Consider the following 21,490-nt stretch of genomic DNA (forward strand, 5'->3'; position numbering starts at 1 on the left):
ACCCTTTAAGGTCCAAAATGTAGATACTGACCCTACTATTATTAGTTGTGTCAAACACATGGGGGCATTCTTCATCATTGAAAGTAGATCAAATGACATTATAATCAAATCAAATCATTATTCTCAAGTTTTGTGGAGCGAAGCAAAAGAATATCTCTTTCTTAAACCATAAAATGGCATTTGTGTCGTTTTTAATTTTTGTTTATGGGCCCTTTAAATTTTATCTAAACATCACGTGTAATTGTGCAAAAGAAAAAAGAAAAAAGAAAAGTCATAGTTAAGGTGATACCAAATTTCTTTAAACTTGTTTGTATTTTAATTATCATCATCCTCTTCCACATCATGTCATGAACTTTATAACAAAAAATATAATCCCCCTCTATTATCTTTGCTAGTTTGGAAGAGTTTTTTAATTAGTGTGCATATCGTAATCCTTGCAATCATTACTTCATGTCTTTCTTCATTGTAAAATTTGAAAATAAAAAATAAAAATAAAGGAAAAAACATAAAGTCATTACAACTTGAGTCATGATAGAACTCTATTAAAGTCTACAAAATGAAGGAACATGTCTTATGTATCCAAGGGCTTCAAACAAACTTGAACCCCATATTTAGGCTTAATTGTGAGGACAACCACAGGTGCATGCTTATAATTCTCTGAAATTGTAAAGCTAAACTTTGAGATCAACATGGCCAATATAATCTTAGCTTCCATCATGGCAAATGATTGTCCAACACAATTTCTAGGGCCAGAAGCAAATGGTATAAAACGGCCAGGTATGAATGACTTTGAAGCAAACCTCTCAGGGTTAAACTCATTTGCATCTTTGCCCCATAGTTCTTCACTATGATGAATAGCCAGCACTGGAATCCAAATTGATAAGCCTTTAGGAATATAAAGGTCACCTAACATAAAGTCTTCAAAGGTCATTCTAGGAAGCACAGTTGCTGGAGGATAGAGCCTCATTGACTCATTAATTACCATATGTAACTGCAACATCAAATAAGACCATAGTTTAGTTTATTATTGTGTTGGCTAACAAAGATAAAAGCTACCCTTTTTTTTTTTGTGGCAGTTACAATATTTTAAGGTAAAGCTGATTCTTTGACCATCTTTTCAAAAATCTAGCCTATTATAAAAAATTTAGTACTGTACTATTTGGTTCACATGAATTTTCTATTGGGCCTTCTTAGCTCTATGAGATAAATAAATACTCATAAATTTCTGAAGTGGGTAGCCATAAAACCATGTCATTGAGTAGAATAGGGTCCACTCATTTTTTTTTTTCATTTTAGTTTTCTTTCTCCTCCAAGAATAATAAAAATGTTAGGAGTCACCAAGAGGTGGTCTTACAATTCTTTATAGAATTAAGTTTTCCATAAATCTATTTAAAAATATTGATATAAATTGTTCATGAAGTAAAATATAATCTAATAATACTAAGATATGTAATGGGGGAGAATCTTAATTTTTTTTAAAAAAGTATGGCTGTAACCTTATTCTAAAATTCAAGCCTTCGCGTACTGAATTAAATAGTTTTTAATTTTTAAGCATTTGGATGCTCTCAAAGAAAGATAACCCATTTTAAATATCCTTGAAAATAACATCAATTACAGTTTCATGAGTGCCAAGATGATCTTTAAATCATTAATATATTTTTTTTGTTTCTTTATAGAGTCATGTCCTAGTTAAACTATAATATTTCTAGATTGTCTTTTCTAAAATTCGAGCCAATAAAATATTTAACATATTTAATCTTAATTGGGCTTTTGCAAAGAGACTACAATGTAACCAGGCAAAAAGAACCTACAGTATAAGAATAAATATTACTAGCTAATAATTTAAAAAGTTAATTACATAGTTTTTTTACTTTAGATTTGACTCATTAGGAAAAGTGTGTATTATTTTAAAGGAGACAAAGTTATGTCATTTTAAGAGAAAGAAAGAGATAGATAAAAAATGAGAGGGAGTTGACAAAAAAAAATAAGGTGTAAATCCACCTCTTTATGAGAGTAAAAAAATATAAATTCTGTCATTTAAAAGAATAAATTTTTTTCCCTGATTCATTATAAGGAAATTTATCTCTCCTTTTATAGGAGAAAGAAAAAATTTTCTACACATGTGCTAACTTTTTTTTGAAAAAAAAAATACAGCGGAGCTCATGTCAGTTTGTGTCTACCCTACAATAGGACAAGTTATTATCCCTTCATTACAAAGTAAATTTTTTAATTGTTATTTAATTATGTACTATTATATTATTAAAAAAACTTACTTTTTAAAAATAAATATTATAGACTCATGTGTCCTAGTTAGAATATAATAATCTAGATCGTCTTGTCTTTTCTTATACTCGAGCTAATAACTAGAAGCTCAAAATCTTCAAGCTTAATTGGGCTTTTTGCAAAGAAGTTACAGTGCAATCAGCAGCAAAAAGAAGCTAGATTAAAAAGTAATATATTATTCTACTTATTTTTTTTTTCATACTTATTTTATCTATCACTTTCTAATATTGTGAGATTAGATTTTCAACTAACAATTTATCATTTCTCTGTTCTTTTAAGATTTTGATCTAACGATATTAAAAAGTAATAAATAAGGTAGGCACGGAAAAATATAGATAAAATAATCTTTCTCTATTAACAAATACTATTTACTAAAAGAATTTTTTTTTTAACAAATACTAGCTATAATTATCTTCCCCATGCTATTATAGGTTATTTCGTCTTTTATATTTATAATTTTTATCAAAAACTTTGTTGTGTTAGATTATTATTTTTGGCAAACTAATTCTACAAAATATTTTTTCAAAAAGAAATTTTCAAATATAGATAATAGAGAAAATTAATTTTTGCCATGTTATTGTCGATGTTATTCAATTTTTTTTTCTTTTCAATTCTTTCAGAATTTAGAAGTTTGTGCTTTTTTATTATTTTGGATATTTGAATTCACAAATCTATTTTTATATAATTATTATTAAATGTAGATAAGAAAATGTTGAAAATTAATTTCAACTTTTTAAATGTTGTCATTTTTTATTTTATTTAATAGTTTCTTTTCAACACTTCCACCGAATGCATTTAATGATATTATTATTTATTTTTCATAATAATAATATTAGTAATAGTAATAATAAATAAATAAATGTTATCACTAAATCTAGCTCTATATTTTAATTTCATTTTTAATTCATTCTCAAAAAAATAATGTTATAGTTATATTTTTTAATTTTTTGAGTTTTCTCTGGATATTCATCAGCCTACAGTCGAAGACTAATTCTTTCGAGGTGTAAAGATCATCGAAGTGAGTTTTGCCTAAATCAACAAAGCATTTTCCATATACAGGACCAGAGATCAAACCTCTGTCAGCATGCTTAAGGGACACAACCATTTACCTACATACCAGGATTTGAAAAAGTTTTGGTCATAACTTTTTACTTTATCTATTACTTTTTTGAAAAAAAAGAAAAATTATTTAAAAAAAGAAAAGAAATAACACTATGCATTTAATGATTTTGAAATTTCCACTAAAGAGAATTTTACTAATATACATATATCTATAATGAAACATATTAATTACAATTTCTTTTTGATAGTATTTGAATCATTATTATTATTATAGTAGAACATTAATTTTTGTTCAATCATAACTAACATGTTATTAAAAAAATTTAAAATATTATAAAAATAATAATTTTCGAATCAATATTATTATAATAAAATATTTATAATGATTTGATAATAAATGAAGGGTTCGCTTTTTCTGCAGTTACTTATCTTCAGTAAGCCAAATACGACGTCGTTTTGGGCGGAAATTATGATATTTTTGTAATTTTAATTTATTTCAGGGTTATAATAGTTTTTATATTTATAATTTTTTAAGATTTCAATACCAAAATGACGTCGTTTTAGAAATAAATATAGATAACTTATCTGCATTAACTGCAGAAATATTTTTTCCATAAATAAATATATGACAAGATGAAATTAAACTAAATCCTTATTATAAATATTTTTTATTCTTTTTATCGTCAACAATTGTACAAATGATTCTTTTCTGTGTTTAATAACCCAATTAAACGTTTTCTTCAATCTGACTTGTGCGGGGTTAGAAAGGCAATTATTATATTGGATCTATAAAAAATGAATTGATATTTCAAAAAATCTGATGTGTCATGTTTGACATACTCTGACACTCCCTGATATTCCAACGCGCGGTGCAAAGACTCAAAAAAGAATTCAAAGATTGCATTGTGTTGCGTTTTTAGTTCTAACTATTAGATTTTTTGGAATATGATTATTATTTTATTAAGTTTAATATAAATATTTGTGATATCTTATGTTTCTTTATAAAATTGATGGGTATTATAAGTTTAGCTTCAATTTTTTATTAAATTATTGAATATTAAATATAATACACATTACATATATTAAAAATATTATTTAATATCAAAACATGTCCTAATGTGTCGAAATCTATTTATTTTTTTAAAATTAACGTGTCAGAATGTTGTGTCGTATCCCACTGTTCCATGTTAGTTTCGATGCAAGATTGACACAATTAAAATTAAAGTACCTATACAAAATGAAACGTATTCTAATGGCTTGATGTAAAGATTTTTTAAAAGCAAATAATTGGAAGAGTAAATTGTTACTAACCACAGTGAGCTTTGATAGTTGATCAACAGAAGGAGTTCCACCATTGAAGAGTTCTTTAACTTCAGCTCTAACTTTGTCTTGCCAATATGGATTACTTGCAAGCAACATAGTTGTCCAAGTGAGTAAGAGTGCAGTAGTTTCATGTCCAGCAAAGAAAAATGTTTTGCATTCATCCATAACTAGCTGCAGATTCAAGTTACCACCATTCTTCTGAATCTCACCAAGAAGCATACCTAACAAATCATTCCCATATGAATTGCTTCTACCCATTTCCACACAATCTTTCCTACTTTGTATGATCTCTATCAACAATCTTTCCACTTCCATCTTTAATGACTTTATCTCCCTGTTATAAGTACTAGGGAAAAACCTACACATATAAATTTAACCATAAGTTCTATATTAACATTTTAAAAAATAAGGGGGACACAGGAATAAAAAATAACAATGTCTATAACTATATATAGAATCAAATATATTCACATATATAAGGGGGTGAATTTGTCACTCAATACATATCACATATATTTACATAAGGTTTATTGTTTATCTGTTCTACGCATACATAGAAGTGTGTAGTGTTCATATTTTTTTTTTCTCTCTTCTCTTTATATAGGTCCATATGAATCCCACATACTTTTATATATGTGTAGGAGAAAAATTGATAAAATTGATCTCGTACGACACGAGAAACGTTAATCTCATTTACATATATGGGGTGATTTTGAATTCTATAAACTCACACACCTGCTTCCAGGAAAGCAAAGATGGCGAGTTGCTTGAGCACAAAGATTCTGCAGCTCTGTGAGGAGATGAAAAATTTGCTTTCCCTTTTCATAGCTTGTACCAAACTCGGTTCTAGAGATGATATCTGCAGTGAGTTTAGTCAAGTACTCTCCAATCTCAACCTCAGTTTTGCCGGATTCTAACACATTTTGCAGTGATTGTAGCATCTCCTTAGTACATTCCACCATATGCCCAGCATAGCCCTATATATACATACAATTATACCCATCAAATTTTTAAGACCAACCATTTCTGACTAATCTCTACAACCCCATATCAATTAGTACCAATATATATATAAACCCAAAATAAATTAAAATTATAAAAATACATTTCTTCCGATTCCAAAACAATATCGTTTTGAGATGATTTTATCTTTAGTGACAGGAGAAACATTAAAACCATTTATGTGTCAGTGTGTGTCACTGATTAATTAGTATCAACAATACCTTAAGTCTGTCTCCCATGAATGCAGGGGCAACAAGGTGGCGTTGGTGGTACCAATCTTCACCATTTGCCATTAACAAACCTCTCCCAATGAAATGTTTGGACCCTTGTTGTTGCTGCCATGATTTCCCAGATATGTTACTGTACTTTGATAAAAATTCTTTGATCAATCCAGTTTCTGTTAGGCACAACCTTGGCTCTATACCATTCCAATATAGAAATCTCTTCCCTGCACAGTCCCATAATTAACATGAATATAAAAAATAAAAAATAAAAAAAATTGAGATACACACACATGAATTGGTATATATATATATATATGTATTTATGTGCATATATATATATATATATATATATTACCATATTGGTTAGACCAAGCAACAAAATGTGGCAAAAGGCGAGCAACAATATCATGGTTGATGGTTTTCATGTCTTGTGAAATGGCTATTGAAACAAGGGAAGCCATGTCTTTGATGTTGCCTGTGAGAAAGCGAGGTTTGGGGCCATGAACACCTTGCTTCTCCATGATTTTCTTGATGCGTATTGGAGTAAGCCAATAACATGAGATGGTGTCATAGGCAACTTTTAAAAGCAGGGTCATAAGAATGACTAGAAGGGTTGTGAGAAACACCATCACCATGGTTGTAATTGCAAGAGAGTGTTTTTTATTTTTATTTTTGGGTATGAGATGTGAATTAGATGCTTGACTCTACCTATATATATATATATATAGCTAGAATTTGAAGGTGACCCCTTTATTTATATATATATAATGTAATAATATAATATTGTGTACATTTGCTAATATAAAAAGGTGTGAATTTTGATGATGGTTTTTTTTTTTTTTTTGAGATTATCCCCCAATAATTTCATAGGTTTCTTATGGAGTAATACAGAGTTCGGGATGGATTCAGGATTAAGATTTTAAATTTCTCCCAAAAATGATATTAAAGAGATCGAACACATACTATCACCCTTACCTAGTTAATTCTCATGCGCCAACTGAACTACCATCATTATAAAGACTTATTTTTCGGCTTGAATGGTAACTCCAGAAACATACCTTTAATGTAACTGGAGTTAGTGGATGCATGAATCATGTTGAGATGCAGGATTTTTTTTTGTAAAAAAATAGGAATTATTAATGTATTGGTAACGTTTACTGATTTGTGTAGCAAGAAGTTTAATTTTCATAAATTAAGGTTTCATGTTGGAGTCTTGTGAATGAAAAAAAAAACGTTAATAGAGCTTTGGTTCCTTAAATGAACTTACGTGGCTGAATTTGGATTTGTTAGGTTCAAAAGTCATTTGAAATAATCGATTAATTCATGAATTGGTGTAGAAATCTAAAACAAAACAAAAAACGCTTTAGAATACATATACAAAAAAGAGAGTAAAATTTAGGACCACAAAATAATCTTCCATTAATTGTGAAGTTTTATTTTGTGAGTAGATCAATTATATGAATTTTCTTTTAGACAAGAATACAAAGTAGAGATATTTTTTATAATTCATTTATTGCATTTAATGTGATTGGGGTTGGTAGAGATTTGAATAAAATATTTTATAGATAAAAAAAAAGTTATTAATTAAATAAATAAAATTCCTTAAATAGGGTATCCTGTAACTGTCGGATTGAAGCATGAAATACAATAATCAAATATGGAATTGTTGAAAATTCTTTAAGATGCAATATCATTAATTGTTGAAATTTTATTTTGGGGAGTGGATTGATTACATTAATATACAAGTGTAACAATCCCAAATATTGTTAATAACTGAAAATTCACCTATACCTTCAAATTAATTGAATTTGGTAGAGATTTGAATAAACGGTCTTGTAAATTTTAAATTTATATAAAAGTTATGACTATAATTTATGAAACAGCGACACTTCAAAAATCCTGACGTGTCGTATCCGACACTTCCTAACACTCTCCGATACTTCGACACTCCAACACGCATTCTAGAGACTCAAGAAAGAATTCAAATGTGGCGTTGCATTGAGTTTTTAGTACCAACTATTAGATTCGTTGGATTACGATTACCATTTCATTGAGTTTAATATAAATATTTAAGAATCTTATGTTTTTTTTGCAAAATTGATTGGTATTATAAGTCTAGTTTCACTTTTTTGTTAAATTGTTGAATATTAAATATAATATACACTACATAAATTAAAAATATTATTAAATATTAAAACGTGTCCTAATGTGTCAAAAACTAACATATTTTAGAATTAACGTGTCAGAGTGCCATGTCATATCCCGTGTGCCGTGTCCTGTGTCGATGTCGATGCAATATAGACTGTAATATTTAAAAAAAAAAAAAAAAAACTCAAACACCATGTGACATAGGACGGTGCACCAGGTTGAGACAAACGGTGCATAGGACGGTGAGTGTGTTAAGGTTTGTGACCCTTAATAGGAGAGTCTTTTAGATTTTGCTATAATCAGACAAAGTCCAATTTTTACTTCCTGCAAATTTAAGATATATTCTTTTATTTAAGTGATGCTGATTTAGTATTGTCCCATTTAGATTTTAGGATTTAATTTATTCAAAAGATAATGTATTTGATTTCTTTGAGTTGTCACTATTATATAGAATGAAGAAACTCAAAACCGAAATCGGATTAGTTGAGTTTGTCAGGACTTTAAATAAAAGGATTAAAAACTATCAAATTGTGGTAGTTCAGTTGGCGCATGGCAATTGAGCAGGTGGAGAGAGAGAGCATGTGTTCGAATCCTTTCAGTACCATCTTTGAGAATGGTTTAAAGCCTTAATCCTGGACTCGCCCCGAATCGGATTAGTTGCGAAGCGATGAACCGATTGGAATATTTTTAAAAAAAAAAGATTAAAAACTTTTCATGTTATATGACAAGAATTTCTTCTCTTATACACAACAAATATGTGGATTTCACTGAATTTTTTTTTCTTTTTTCTCTTTTCAATAGGATCTACATATTTGTTGTATGCATAGGAAAAAAAAATTGTTCCCATTTACATGAGAAAGTCTTTAACCTTTAATAGAAAGCCACTTATTAATTATCATTAATGAATTTAGAAAGAACTTTACCACGTAACAGACAATATAATCTTTCCATCTTTGTGCAAAATCAACGATAAATGCATGTAAGATTTTTAATAGCATATCGTTGGTGTTTTGGATTTCATATTGCAGCAATTTATGTTTACGTATGTATTAGAACTTTGTTGTATAAATACTAAATCCAAAGTCTTATGTTTTTTAAAGGATACGTTTGTACTTTTAATTCTTATGGCACAATTGATGAATTGAATCTGAAACCTTAAGAATGTTGTACCATAAATGTGTAGATCCATGTTAAATAAGTCTACAAAAGAGTAATATCGCTTACAATTTTCGAGTCCAACTCATTAGGCTTTGGATTGAATCTTTACATAAATTTTACACATATGATAAGCATGGCCCTTTTTGTGTTATATATATAATTGAAGGATTATGAATATTTAGTAAGATTATAAAAATTTCTCAATTAAATTTAATTTCATTAAATAAAATGTCAACATGAGATTAGATGCTGGTATGAAAAAATTATACTAAAGATACATCAGACTTACACAATTCTCAGTTTACACCATAATCTCATTTAAGAGCAAAGCTGTTTGACACTTTCAATTGTTTACATTCTCAACTAATGATTTTTGTACTTTCTAAATTAATCCTGAAATAGACGCATATGATTGTAATTAAGGTTCGATTTAAAAATCTATTCAATCAAAGATAATTTAAGAATTAGAAGAAAAATGGTAAATACAAAGTGTAAATAAGCAATTTAGCATGAACCAGCAGTGAAATATGCATTCTCATTGAATGCACTTTCTTCTTTGCTGATTTAAAAAATAGTATTAGTGTTTGAGTCAAAAATTAAAACAACTAATTTCAAGTAGCTTTTTCAAAGTTGAAATCATTGTACCAAAGGGTACTTTAGAAAATATAAATGGTTTTTTCTGTAGCACCAATAAAATCTGAATAAATATAGACATGGGAAATGAACAACCAAACCATAGAGGGAAGTAATCAAACAAGACTAAAGATTATAAAATCATTACAAAAGAGGTCAATGCAGGCCAAGATCTTGTATTCACTTTCTATATCCCATAACTGAAGTGCATCGAAGATGCTACCACCCCTACATCCAACTGTCTATAACAAGAACAACCCATCTAACTCAAAAAGTGAAACCAATGTCAAATGAGCTTCTTTTTTGTTCCTTGTAATCTGACAGGTTTATGTAATACCCACTGCGTTATATTGCAGCCAAGAGTTACAAGCACAAACTGAGAGAAGCACAGATTCATAATCAATGCTTCAAAAAGGAAAGGATACTTCTCAGGAGGATGCATGGTCAAGTAAACTACATGAAGAATAAAAAAGCAACATAAAATAAGGTGTATGGTTGTTGTGCCGAAATAGTTACTAAAATAATTATTCTCTCTAACTCTTTGTTGACCAGGTGCATTGAGTATCAGCATAAAGAGAGCAAGTAAAGCCAAATACGGAACAACCAAGTCGTCACGACATATCAGAGGAAACATGGAGAGCATGGCAAATTGCATGAACCACCTAAAAATAAAGGGCTCTTCAACAGCCAGCAGAGTTGCCGGAAGAAGTGGCAGCAAAATGGACTTCTCATGCACTGAAAGGGCACAAAAGGAGCACAGATAATTTCTCATAAGATAATTCTTAACAAAATCGTCTCCATTCATGAATGTGAAAAGAAAAAGAAGTGCTACCAACCTTGAAAAGAAAACAAGTAAAAGGAGAAAGAACTATTTAGCAGTCCATAAAGGAAACCCAGTTTACTAGGAGACTTTATTTGTAGAATCATTGAGGGAAGACAGGTTATAACTGTTGCAGTGAAGCTGAGGAGCTTCAGTGACTCTGTTGTAAACAATCTCTTCCACTTGATGATAATTGAAGAGGCACACCAAAAGTTGGCCACATAATCCTCAAATATTCCCCTTTCAAAAGGAGCAAGACGAGAGAGTACCTGTTACAAGTGTCACACGTAATTAACAAGGGTCCTTATAAATATCAGAAAATAGTTTTTGCAAAAAGAAAGCATATATATTGTTTAATTTGATGTATCAATCCACGACTTGGGTTGAACTTACTTATACTACTGCCATATCTATATTTATATCCCTCAATTAGATTTAGATCTATTGCTTCCATCTCAAAAAACGTACTTTTAATAACTCATTTAAGGCTCAAGATTCCTAAATTTGTTTGCAAACTTTCAATTTGCAAAAAATATAATTATCTATGAATATCAAACTTGGCTATGATTTTTTTATCTGGGATATTCTCTGTGGCCTACATCATCAGAACTTTTACAAAATATTGAAGCAACACAAAAAGTTTCACTACTTTGGAAGAAAGGTAACACAAAGCAAACCAGTAAGCATGCCTGGATTGAGAATGATAATGATATTCTTTTACTAACGTGAATATTTTGTTGAAATGAAATCATAATTTTTAATTATGTAGTAAGTAGTCACAATCTTTCCTATAGCAAATAAAATACAATGAGGGAAACAGGCAGCATTATTTAATTTACAAACATGCTGCACAATGATGTTTAAACTATCACTGCATCCACATATACCAATTATTGGAATATAAGAGAAATACAGAGCGTGAGGATCATGAATCCTCCTAATAGCAATGAAAATAGTAATAATAATAATAATAATAATAATAAACCCTTAAAGGAGCTATCAAATAGCTCTATATAACCAACAAAGAAACCAATTTAAAAAAAGCAAGGGCAAAAGCCAACAACGAAGCAAGAGAAAATATCCTATGATTCCTATCCCGATTAAAATTCACATGCAGACCAATGGCTGAAAATCCTAGTATTTCCCTGAAACCAAATAAACCACAAGCCCAAACAGATACTATCTATGCCTCCACAAAACCATCATCTCATTTTCCCAAAACTGTACTTGAATTTTAAAGAGGAATTCTGATTGGGTGAATTTGGGTGTCTACAACAGACTATACTGACAAATCAGGCAAAAGACAAACACTAATGCAAGGCTCCCCAACTTGCAAGGGTTGAGGTCTCTATATATTAGTGTGGGTATTAATTACAATGATTCAATCCCTCTTATACACAGTCCTAACTTATTCGATAGTATATACATGATATCCTACCATAATCATCTACAATATTCTCAGATGGTCCATATTCTATCAAGATATTTTAATACTCCCTCTCATGCTAGTGCTTATAGAACATATCTGCCAAACTTGATCGCATATATAGTTGACTCGGAGATCTCTAAGAGCCTTAATGAAAAAATCTGCAATCATGATAATTAGAAAAGAAGAAAATCTGGAGTAGGAGGACAAATTCAATGCTCATTGAACAATCCAAACAACTTTATCAACAAACTGTCAAGCAGACTCAGTGCAAAGGATCTGACTAGGAAATTCCAAACTCCTATACAACATTGGAGACATAGCCTTATATGATGTAAGTACTTGCAAGTTGCAACAGATCCCTTATCTGTGAAGGCCCAACAATCATAAAAACTTAACCTATTAGGTGGAGGCCCATGAATGATTTTATATTTAGCAAGCCCTCATGCAAAATACTATCGACCTTGAAGTTTGGACAATGCGTAGAATTATTTCACGTGTTGAAATTTAATTTAATTATGAAAAATGGGGGAACCATGGATTGAAATTCTAATACACTCATTCATAGGAGCTTTAATACTATGTCGAGGATTAACTTTCCTAAAAACTTAAGCAGTTAGGCACCTTCCAAAAGTAGTAGGGATTCTAGGGAACATTTACAGTGAACGGGCTATGAAATAGAAAATAGAAAAAAAAAGGGAATTTATATATGAATAATCTGGAAGAGTGGAAATTCTACATGTACTCGAATCAGGTAACTAGAAAATTGAAAAGAGTCTAGACTCTAGAATAAGAAACATGGAGTCCAAGCCAGAAGGTTCTCAGTCATAGAGATTCCTAACGTAGTATAAATCCAAGAAACCTGATATCTTTATAAAAATAAAAATAAAAAACATAAAGGCGCATTATGCAAAGCTGAAAGTCTCTATGAGAGAAGGAAAAGAGTGAATAATGAAGTTCCCCCAATCCACAAATCCTCCCAAAGCAGGATATTAGAACCATCTGCCATGAAAGAGAAAAGAAAGGAAAGAATGAGAGAGATACTACAGAAATGAACTCCTACGGTATTGCATGACAAGCATTGACCTCCATCTTAGCATCCCAACCACTCTAACGCAAACCATATATAACACAAACAACCAAACTCCAGAGAAAGATATACAAAAACTGGAATCGACAATTGTATTTCAACTTCTGTAATGCTCTTTGTAACTACACAGAACAGAACTTTCCAATACAAACTAATACCCACAAAATAAACCCCAAATTCCAAATACAAATTAATTTTTTGAGACAATTTCACAAATGGAAAATAAAAGCAAAGTAAAGGATAGATTCAAAGGAGTTGGAGAGCCCCTGATCTCCCAACAGCCCAGAACCCCAAATGATCCAAAGATGCCACACTCCTTGCGTCCTCCCCTCCTTATTCTTTCTCTTCTAACCGTTTTCCACCTTCTCCTCACTTGATGGTGACTCAGCAGCCACGCCAGCATTATTCACGCTCTCCTCACGTGCTGATGGTGATTCAGCATCCAGATCAGCAATCACGGAGTCTAATTCTTTGAAACGCTTCCTACGGTAAGCTATAAATTTAGGGGGGTTGTATCAATACTCCCTCCCCCAATTTAAGCACCTTGCCGGTGCAGCAGTTTTCCTCCATTGCAAGACCTCATGTTGTGTTATCTGTAGCTCAAACTCGACTGTAAGCATTGGTGGTAAGGTTGGACCTAATCAGAAATAGAAATTTCCTTCTTCAACAGAGATATGTGAAAAACTGGATGTATAAGACAATTGGCAGGTAAAGCTAGTTTATATACTACTGCTCCCACCCTTTCTATGACCTTGTAGGGGCCATAGTATCAAGGACTGAGCTTCTCATTAATGCGCCTAGCTAGTGTCTTCAGCCAATAGGGGTGAATCCTAAGATAAAACATATCATTGACCCCCAATTCGATGTCCCTTCTATGCCTATCAGCTTGGACCTTTATACGGTTTTGGGCCATAATCAGATGTTGTTTTAGCTCTTGTAGGATAAGATCTGTAACATCTTTTCCACTTCTACCACCTTAGCACCATGCCCCATTCTAAATAAAGATGGGGGGTCAGTCCCATATAAAGCCTTAAATGGGGTAATTCCAGTGGACGCCTTATACTTGGTATTGTACCAATATTTACCCAACGCAGCCAATGAGGCCACTATTTAGGCTGAGGATGGCAAAAACACCGGAGATAAGTCTCTAAGCATTTATTTACAATCTCTGTTTGCCCGTTGGACTGGGGTGATAAGCGGTACTAAACCGCAAATAGGTGCCAGCTTGTTTAAAGAGCTCTGACCAGAAATGGCTAAGGAAAACTTTATCCCTGTCTGAAACAATTGACCGTGGGAAGCCATGCAGTTTAACAATATTTTTAATAAAAAGCATTGCGACCTCTTTAGCACTGTAGGGGTGACATAATGGCAAAAAATGGGCATACTTTGAGAGCCTATCCATTACCACTAGAACTGTATCAACGCTACAAGCTTTAGGCAGTCCCCCAACAAAATCTAAAGACACATCTGTCCATACCTGATCTGGGACTGCAACAATCCGGCTGGTGTCAAGTTAGAGGCTTTACTGTGTTGGCAGATTTCACACTGGGAGACATAGGACTGAATGGTTTTCTTTATTCCTTCCCAATAGATCAGATTAGAGATCCTTTTGAAGGTTCTAAAGAACCCAGAGTGCCCTCCACTAGGGGTGTCATGAAATTCGCATAGGAGACTGGCTACCAGTTTAGAATTTTTAGGTACCACCAACTCCCTTCGTGCACTCGAAAACCTTGATGGCTTGCTGGATTATGCAGCAGATCCAGTATAACTTGCCGCAAGTAGGGATCTGATTGCTGCTCTTCCTCAACCTGTTCAATCAGTGGCAGCGAAGCAATTGAAGTGGGGGAAAATAGTGCATATTACGTGAGAGAGCATCAGCCACCATATTCTCACGACCTGGCTAATACTGCATCTCAAAATCAAACCCCAACAGTTTGGATGTCCTTGTTGGTCCTCCCCCAATACCCTTTGGTCCATTAGGAATTTCAGGCTTTTTTGATCGGTTTTAACAACAAAGTGCCTTCCCATAAGATAGTGTCTCAACTTCTGGATAGCAAAGACAAGCGTCATTAAATCCTTTTCATAAACTGACTTTACTTGGGCTCTTGGTGAGAACCCCTGACTAATAAATGCCAAGGGTCTGCCCTCTTGCATTAGTACAACCCCAATCCCTTTTCCTGAGAATGATATAAAAAACTGGAATCGACAATTGTATTTCAACTTCTGTAATGCTCTTTGCAACTGCATAGAACAGAACTTTCCAATACAAATTAATACCCACAAAATAAACCCCAAATTCCAAATACAGATTAACTTTCTAAGACAATTTCACAAATGGAAAATAAAAGCAAAGTAAAGGATAGATTCAGATGAGTTGAAGAGCCTCTAATCTCTCCCAAGAGCCCAAAATTCCAAATGATCCAAAGATGCCACACTCCTTGCATCCTCCCCTCCTTATTCTCTTTCTTCTAACCATTTTCCACCTTCTCCTCACTTGATGGTGACTCGGCAGCCACGCCAGCATTATTCACGCTCTCCTCATCTGCTGATGGTGATTCAGCAGCCAGATCAGCAGTCATGGAGTCTAATTCTCTGAAATGCTTCCTACGGTAAGCTATAAATTTAGGGGGAGTTGTATCACCATATTAGCTCCTCAACACTCTATGCTAAAAGGACTAAGGCTCTAAAGGAAATCACCACAATTATTTAACCACAAGGGAACCATTTTAGACACCGAATTCCATTCCCCGATGCCCACTTCTTGCTTCAGTTAACAGAAAACCTTGCGCAACTAACTAAATGATCTGTCTCAGAATCTCTAATGCATGACCATATCCATAAGGAATCATTAATAATTTTGTCTGCCACCCTTACAGGAATCTTAAACAACAACAATAATAACAACCAAGCCTTATGCACTAAGTGTTGCATCATTGATTCAGGTCAAAAAGATTCAACGAAGTTTTATGTTGGCCAACTGCCCACAGGAACCTTAAGCAAGGACAAAATATGCACTCAACAAATAATTCTAGATAAGGGTTCACGCTCTCTGAGAGAAAAGTATGCCCACTTCAAATTGTCAAGTCCTTAAGTAATCTTTTGAAAACCTAAGTAAAAAAAAAAAAAATCAGTCAATAGAGGATTTCCATTCAAAGGCGTATCAAAATACCAAGGGCCTTTGTTAGATCCCCCAACAAATCAAAGTGGCTAAACAAACTTGAACATTAGACTCTACATCTAAACCTTCCATGCTGCTCTTGCCACATTAAGCCAAAAACATCAAGCAAAAGGGTTAACACCAGTATTAAAATATCTGTATCATAGCACAAGATTCTTCTGATGAATAATGTAGCACCAAAATAGAATGAGAAGCATATGTAACTCTGAGACAAGAAGCCAAGAATTTTTCAATGAATTAATAAATTCAAAGGGAAGGGAAGGGTAAAGGGGGTTGACTGTTGAGATTATAACCTAGAAATTTCAGAAATCTGCTTCTTTGTTTGAAAGATATGCCTAATATAATCACATATACATACTTCATTCATGCTCTAAAATGAATAGAAAAATCCCTTCTCATAGACATATACCAGGCTCTAAGTTACTCATTCAATAACTTGAGTCCAGCTTTTTGACTATTTTCTTATACATGCAACTAGGTCTGCATGATTAACTGAACCAAGATGATTATTAATTAGTCTATTGACTACTCAGCAGACAGCACAAAGGATAAATAAATAGTACTAATAATTCTGTACCAAAAAAAAATAGTACTAATAATTATAAATAATAAACATCAAAAGAATTTCAAATGCAAATAAAAAAACAAATTAAATATTTAGGATAACTCTTTGATGCCACAGGGGGAACACATACCACAACCATGTGGCAAAATCAGGAGCATACACACTAAAAGTCAAGATCATATCATCCTACAACATAGACTGGAAAATATGATCAGACAGTCTACTTGATTGTGTCATATGTGCCACTTGTGGGCTTGTGGCACCAACAAATTATCCAATTATCTACCATCATTACAAAGCTTTCTGAAGCTACAAATGCAACATCAATTTACAGTGGCCGTCAAGATTAAACCCAATAACTAGGCATTTAGTAGCCCAAGCTGGATTTCATGCATGTGGCATATATATAATTTAACAAGAAGAATTGCACTAGGCATTTCTGGGCGATAAAAAGAAGAAAATTTTTAACAAAAAAGTAAAATACTACAACCTCTCTGTTTAAAGTAAGCACAACAGCAAAAGTAATATGCTTGTTGTAAGAATAAAAGTAAACAAATGAGAAGTTAGTTTCTAGTAGCCAAGTTAAATAACAATGTTACCTCCAAAATGGAATGTGTTGAATAGAGATAAGGCCACCACACAGCTGCAAAGGTTCCTAAAACCAACAACCCCAGTTTTGACACCTCAAGGATTGGATGTTTACGCCTCAGGCATTTACCCAGGAGATGGCTGAAAAAAGCAGGTGCAAAATATGCACTCATCTGGAAAAGATTACATGCAACAGTTATCATGCCGCGAAGGGAAGTAAAAGGAAAAAATAAGAGGGCATGTGATTGTTACTTCAGATACAGTTCATGATATCCTTAGCTTATTAACAGGGCTACCCAAACCATTTCTTCCATCTGTTATTTTCCTAGCAAGTGTATGGTTCTGTCAACTAAAGACCATCTTCAACTAAACAACCAAAAAGTTCATTGTCACTTATTCCTAGTGATACACAACCGACAGTAACAAAGTCATCAAATTGATCTTATTAAATATTTAGAAATTTTATTCAATTCAAACAAGTGTATAGGCTAATAAGTATATTAGGATACAATTCGGGACATACAAATTAATTAATAAATTATAAGAATCGACCAAGAAAAAGGAAAAATAATCTACAAATCCAACTAATTAATATCCCAACTTCACCGCCAATACCACAAAGAGGACATGTAAATGAATGAAGCAACTGACAGACAAAAAAGATGAAAATTCCCTTAAGAGGAAGAAGCTTACTATAACAATATAAGCACATACACAAAACTTGAATAATATTTCCTCTTTGGGTAGGGTTGAGTAATCATATATCACTACATAGACCATGTAGAATAGCTGGAAAGTATAAAACAAATGAACACTAGACCTATGCAATAATGAAGGAGATTAACCTGTTTATGATTTAGAGCTAGACAATAAAGAACAGAAGCAACAAGATCTTTCTCAGAGAGAATAGCAGCAACAGCTCCAACGGTAAAGCCCAGGCTGATGCAGTTGTACTGGAATACCACAAAATGCAACATTCAAAATCAAGGCACTACCAAACCTGTGACTGAAAACTAAGTAAAGAGCCAAAGGCCATTAAACAACATAATTTTCATCTGAAACCTGAAAATGACCATGATCAATTAAGATCAAACATGGATTTAGCAGAATCATGGTAGTGTGCCATGCCAAGTCATTACGGCTCCTCGAAGTTCGACTGTACTGAACAATAACAAAGTACAGGACAGCTGGAAAGAATATCAGAGCATCAGATGATAACACAGTCCACCTCATGAGTAGTTTTCTGCAGAAGTAAGAAGAAAAATTGTAACAATTGATAGGATCCTAAATGGATAAACTTTCATTTTGGTCCCTGAAAATGTAACTCACTCGTAATTTACTCATTGATTCAAGTCACATTACAAGATTCCTTAAATTAGTCAAACTCATTCCAAGTTACTCCATCTGCCATCTCTAGTAGTAGGGACTAACATAATCAAGTTTGAATAATTCAAAAACTCAATCATACACATAATTTAAAATCAACATCAACATCACCTTGATCCCAAACTAATCGGGATCAAAAGTCAATAAAGCTATATAAAAACAAGAACACATTTACGGATAAATAAATAATAAACAAGTACATGAGGGACTAAATTGCAAGTGAGGTACATTTCCAAGTTCCAAGGACCAAAACACGATTTTAATAAATCTGTTAAATTAGGACTGAAAACAAGTAAAATGCCTACCCAAGATAGGACTCATGACCTCTGGAAGTGAAAAGAGAAACGGAGTCAGGGTGAAAGAATCTAAGAAAAAGGCCATGAATGAAACTCTGATAAGCAGTGAGAGGAGGGTAATCAAGTCCCCAATATCTCAAATCATTGCTGGTGCTGTTTCTATACCATTCTTGAATTGGAAGGTTAAGAGTGATCTCCATCCAATGCCTCTGTGCCTCATAATCCCCAAACTTTGGAGGGTTGGCAGCACCAGAATAAGGATGAAGTGAAACTAACACACGGATTAACATTGCAAACAACCCAACAGTGATGAACATAGATGTTGTTCCTTTCTGAACCAACCAATACCAACAATTGTCATCCCTATCATCATCAACAACAACAGCAGCAACATCAACATCACTTGAAGTGTCTTTCTTCATCTTTCCCTTCTTCTCCATTTTTGAAAGTCAACTCAGTTTCATTTATGCACAAAACTAAAAGTCATAGCACAAAATGAAAATTCAAAAAAAAAAAAAAAGACCCGTTAGCGAAATTATATATTGTTCAAAGTGTTGTCAAATCTTGTGAGAGAGAAAACATGCGAACATACCAAGATGGGTGAGCAACGTTGTTGCTTTGCGGCTGTTTGATGCAGAACAGGATTCACATAGAAACAGATCGTGTGCGAGTGTTGCAACATTCGATTTCGTAGGTTAATTGTACTGAACAATTACCGGACCATTAATTTACGTATAGTCTGGTTTCATTTTATAAATTAGAGTATTCAACAAAATAACACAAAATTCATTTTAATCCCACAAAAAAAAAAAAATATTTTTATTAATTTTTTTATAAGAATTAATATGAATCTTTTTTAAATTCATGAGAAATCATAATTTCAAAGAACTGTAAATTTCATATGAATCACAAGTCAATTTTTTTCTAAGGGATTAAAATGAGTTTCGTGTTTTTTTTTTTAGGACCTAAAAAGATATTTATTCTATAAATTATTTAAGAAAAAATTGTTTATCCTCGAGATAGTTTTATAATTTTATGCAATTCAAAATAACGTTTTTGAGATTTGAAAAAAAATGGGTTTGGTGTTTGTAAGAGATAAAATTATCTCCTAAACATATAAAAATGTGTGGGATCAATATGGGGTCATGGGAAAATAAAAAAACAAAAATAAAATATGGCTCTACATACTTAAATATGAGATAAAATTATTTCTAATAGTATGAGAGATATTAAACTCAAAAAAAATATAGAATATTTTTCAAAATCCAAGACGATGTCTTTTGTACTCACAAGTTGACAACTTGGAGAAGAAGAGGTAGAGGGATAAAATATAAAGAGAAAAAGATGAATTCAGGCTCGTTTGGTGAATTGAATAAGATGAAAGGACCGAAGAAGGATATGATATGAGCATCATAAGGTCATATTATATATTGTGTTTGACGTGCACTATATAAGCTGTTTGATGTTTGCGGCGAACCATAGAATGTTATTTTATGATTTAAAATATAAATATAAAACAAACACTTTTTAAAAAAAATTCATATATTTTTTAAAATACTTTTTATTACTTATTTATACATTAGTTCTTATTTAAATTATCAGAAAATTTAAAAGTTAAAATTTTAAATAAAATATATTATAATACATAAATAACTTATAGTTTTTTTATGAAAAAAAATATATTCTCGCTAAATAAATTTTTAAAATTAAGTTTTAAATTAATTATCAATATTGGTGGTCGGTGGCTAGTGAAAATGGTTGGTAGTGGTGGCACCTGGTGCAGTGGGTGACCGAATGAATTGATGGTGGTGGTTGTGACGCTGATAATAGCCGGTGACAATTGTGATAGCTGACTGATGGCAGTGGCCCAAAGTAGTGGTGGTGGTGGCCAGTGGCAACGACGACGATAGTGGTGGTTGTTATGATGGTGGTAGGCGAGGATGGTTGGTGGAAATAAGGGTGGCGACGACAATGTCGATGCTAGCTGATGGCAATTGTGATGGATAACTGATGGCAGTGGTGGTGGCGGTGGCCAGTGGTGATGGTAGCGATGGTGGTGGTGGTTGGTGTAGTGGTGGCTAGTGGGAGTAGCCAGTCGAAGTGGTGGCGGCAACGCCGATGGTGATTGGTGGCAATCATGAGGCTGATCAGTGTGAAGGGTGGATATGCATAGGGATGTCGAAACAGGTTATGACACGCGGGTCGACCTGCAACACGACACTAATTTGTGTTCGGGTTAACCCGCAAAAAAATTCGTGTCATGTCGCGTGTCAAATTTGTGTTGACCTGTATTTTTTAATTATTTTTT

At 32.6% G+C, this 21,490-nt stretch overlaps 2 protein-coding genes across 2 annotated transcripts; both read right to left on the reverse strand.

The window, feature by feature from the left end:
* Nucleotides 1-571: 571 nt before the first annotated feature.
* On the reverse strand, nt 572-6,529 carry LOC133311958 (cytokinin hydroxylase-like). The gene is made up of 5 exons (XM_061513094.1): nt 6,250-6,529; nt 5,892-6,118; nt 5,404-5,645; nt 4,657-5,026; nt 572-991 (listed from the first exon to the last, which is right to left on the reverse strand). The coding sequence occupies exons 1-5, from the start codon at nt 6,527-6,529 to the stop codon at nt 572-574; spliced, it is 1,539 nt and encodes a 512-aa protein (XP_061369078.1).
* Nucleotides 6,530-9,990: 3,461 nt separating this feature from the next.
* Nucleotides 9,991-19,897, reverse strand: LOC133311927 (probable dolichyl pyrophosphate Man9GlcNAc2 alpha-1,3-glucosyltransferase). Its single transcript, XM_061513062.1, has 7 exons — nt 19,775-19,897; nt 19,192-19,658; nt 18,563-18,743; nt 18,346-18,453; nt 17,512-17,673; nt 10,670-10,922; nt 9,991-10,568 (listed from the first exon to the last, which is right to left on the reverse strand). The coding sequence occupies exons 2-7, from the start codon at nt 19,620-19,622 to the stop codon at nt 10,120-10,122; spliced, it is 1,584 nt and encodes a 527-aa protein (XP_061369046.1). The 5' UTR covers nt 19,623-19,658; nt 19,775-19,897; the 3' UTR covers nt 9,991-10,119.
* Nucleotides 19,898-21,490: the final 1,593 nt, after the last annotated feature.

The sequence above is a fragment of the Gastrolobium bilobum genome, unplaced genomic scaffold, assembly GCF_033153095.1.
Source record: "Gastrolobium bilobum isolate Gb01-03AN ecotype WA unplaced genomic scaffold, APGP_CSIRO_Gbil_v1 utg28261, whole genome shotgun sequence".
In the NCBI taxonomy this organism is placed as follows: Eukaryota; Viridiplantae; Streptophyta; class Magnoliopsida; order Fabales; family Fabaceae; genus Gastrolobium; species Gastrolobium bilobum.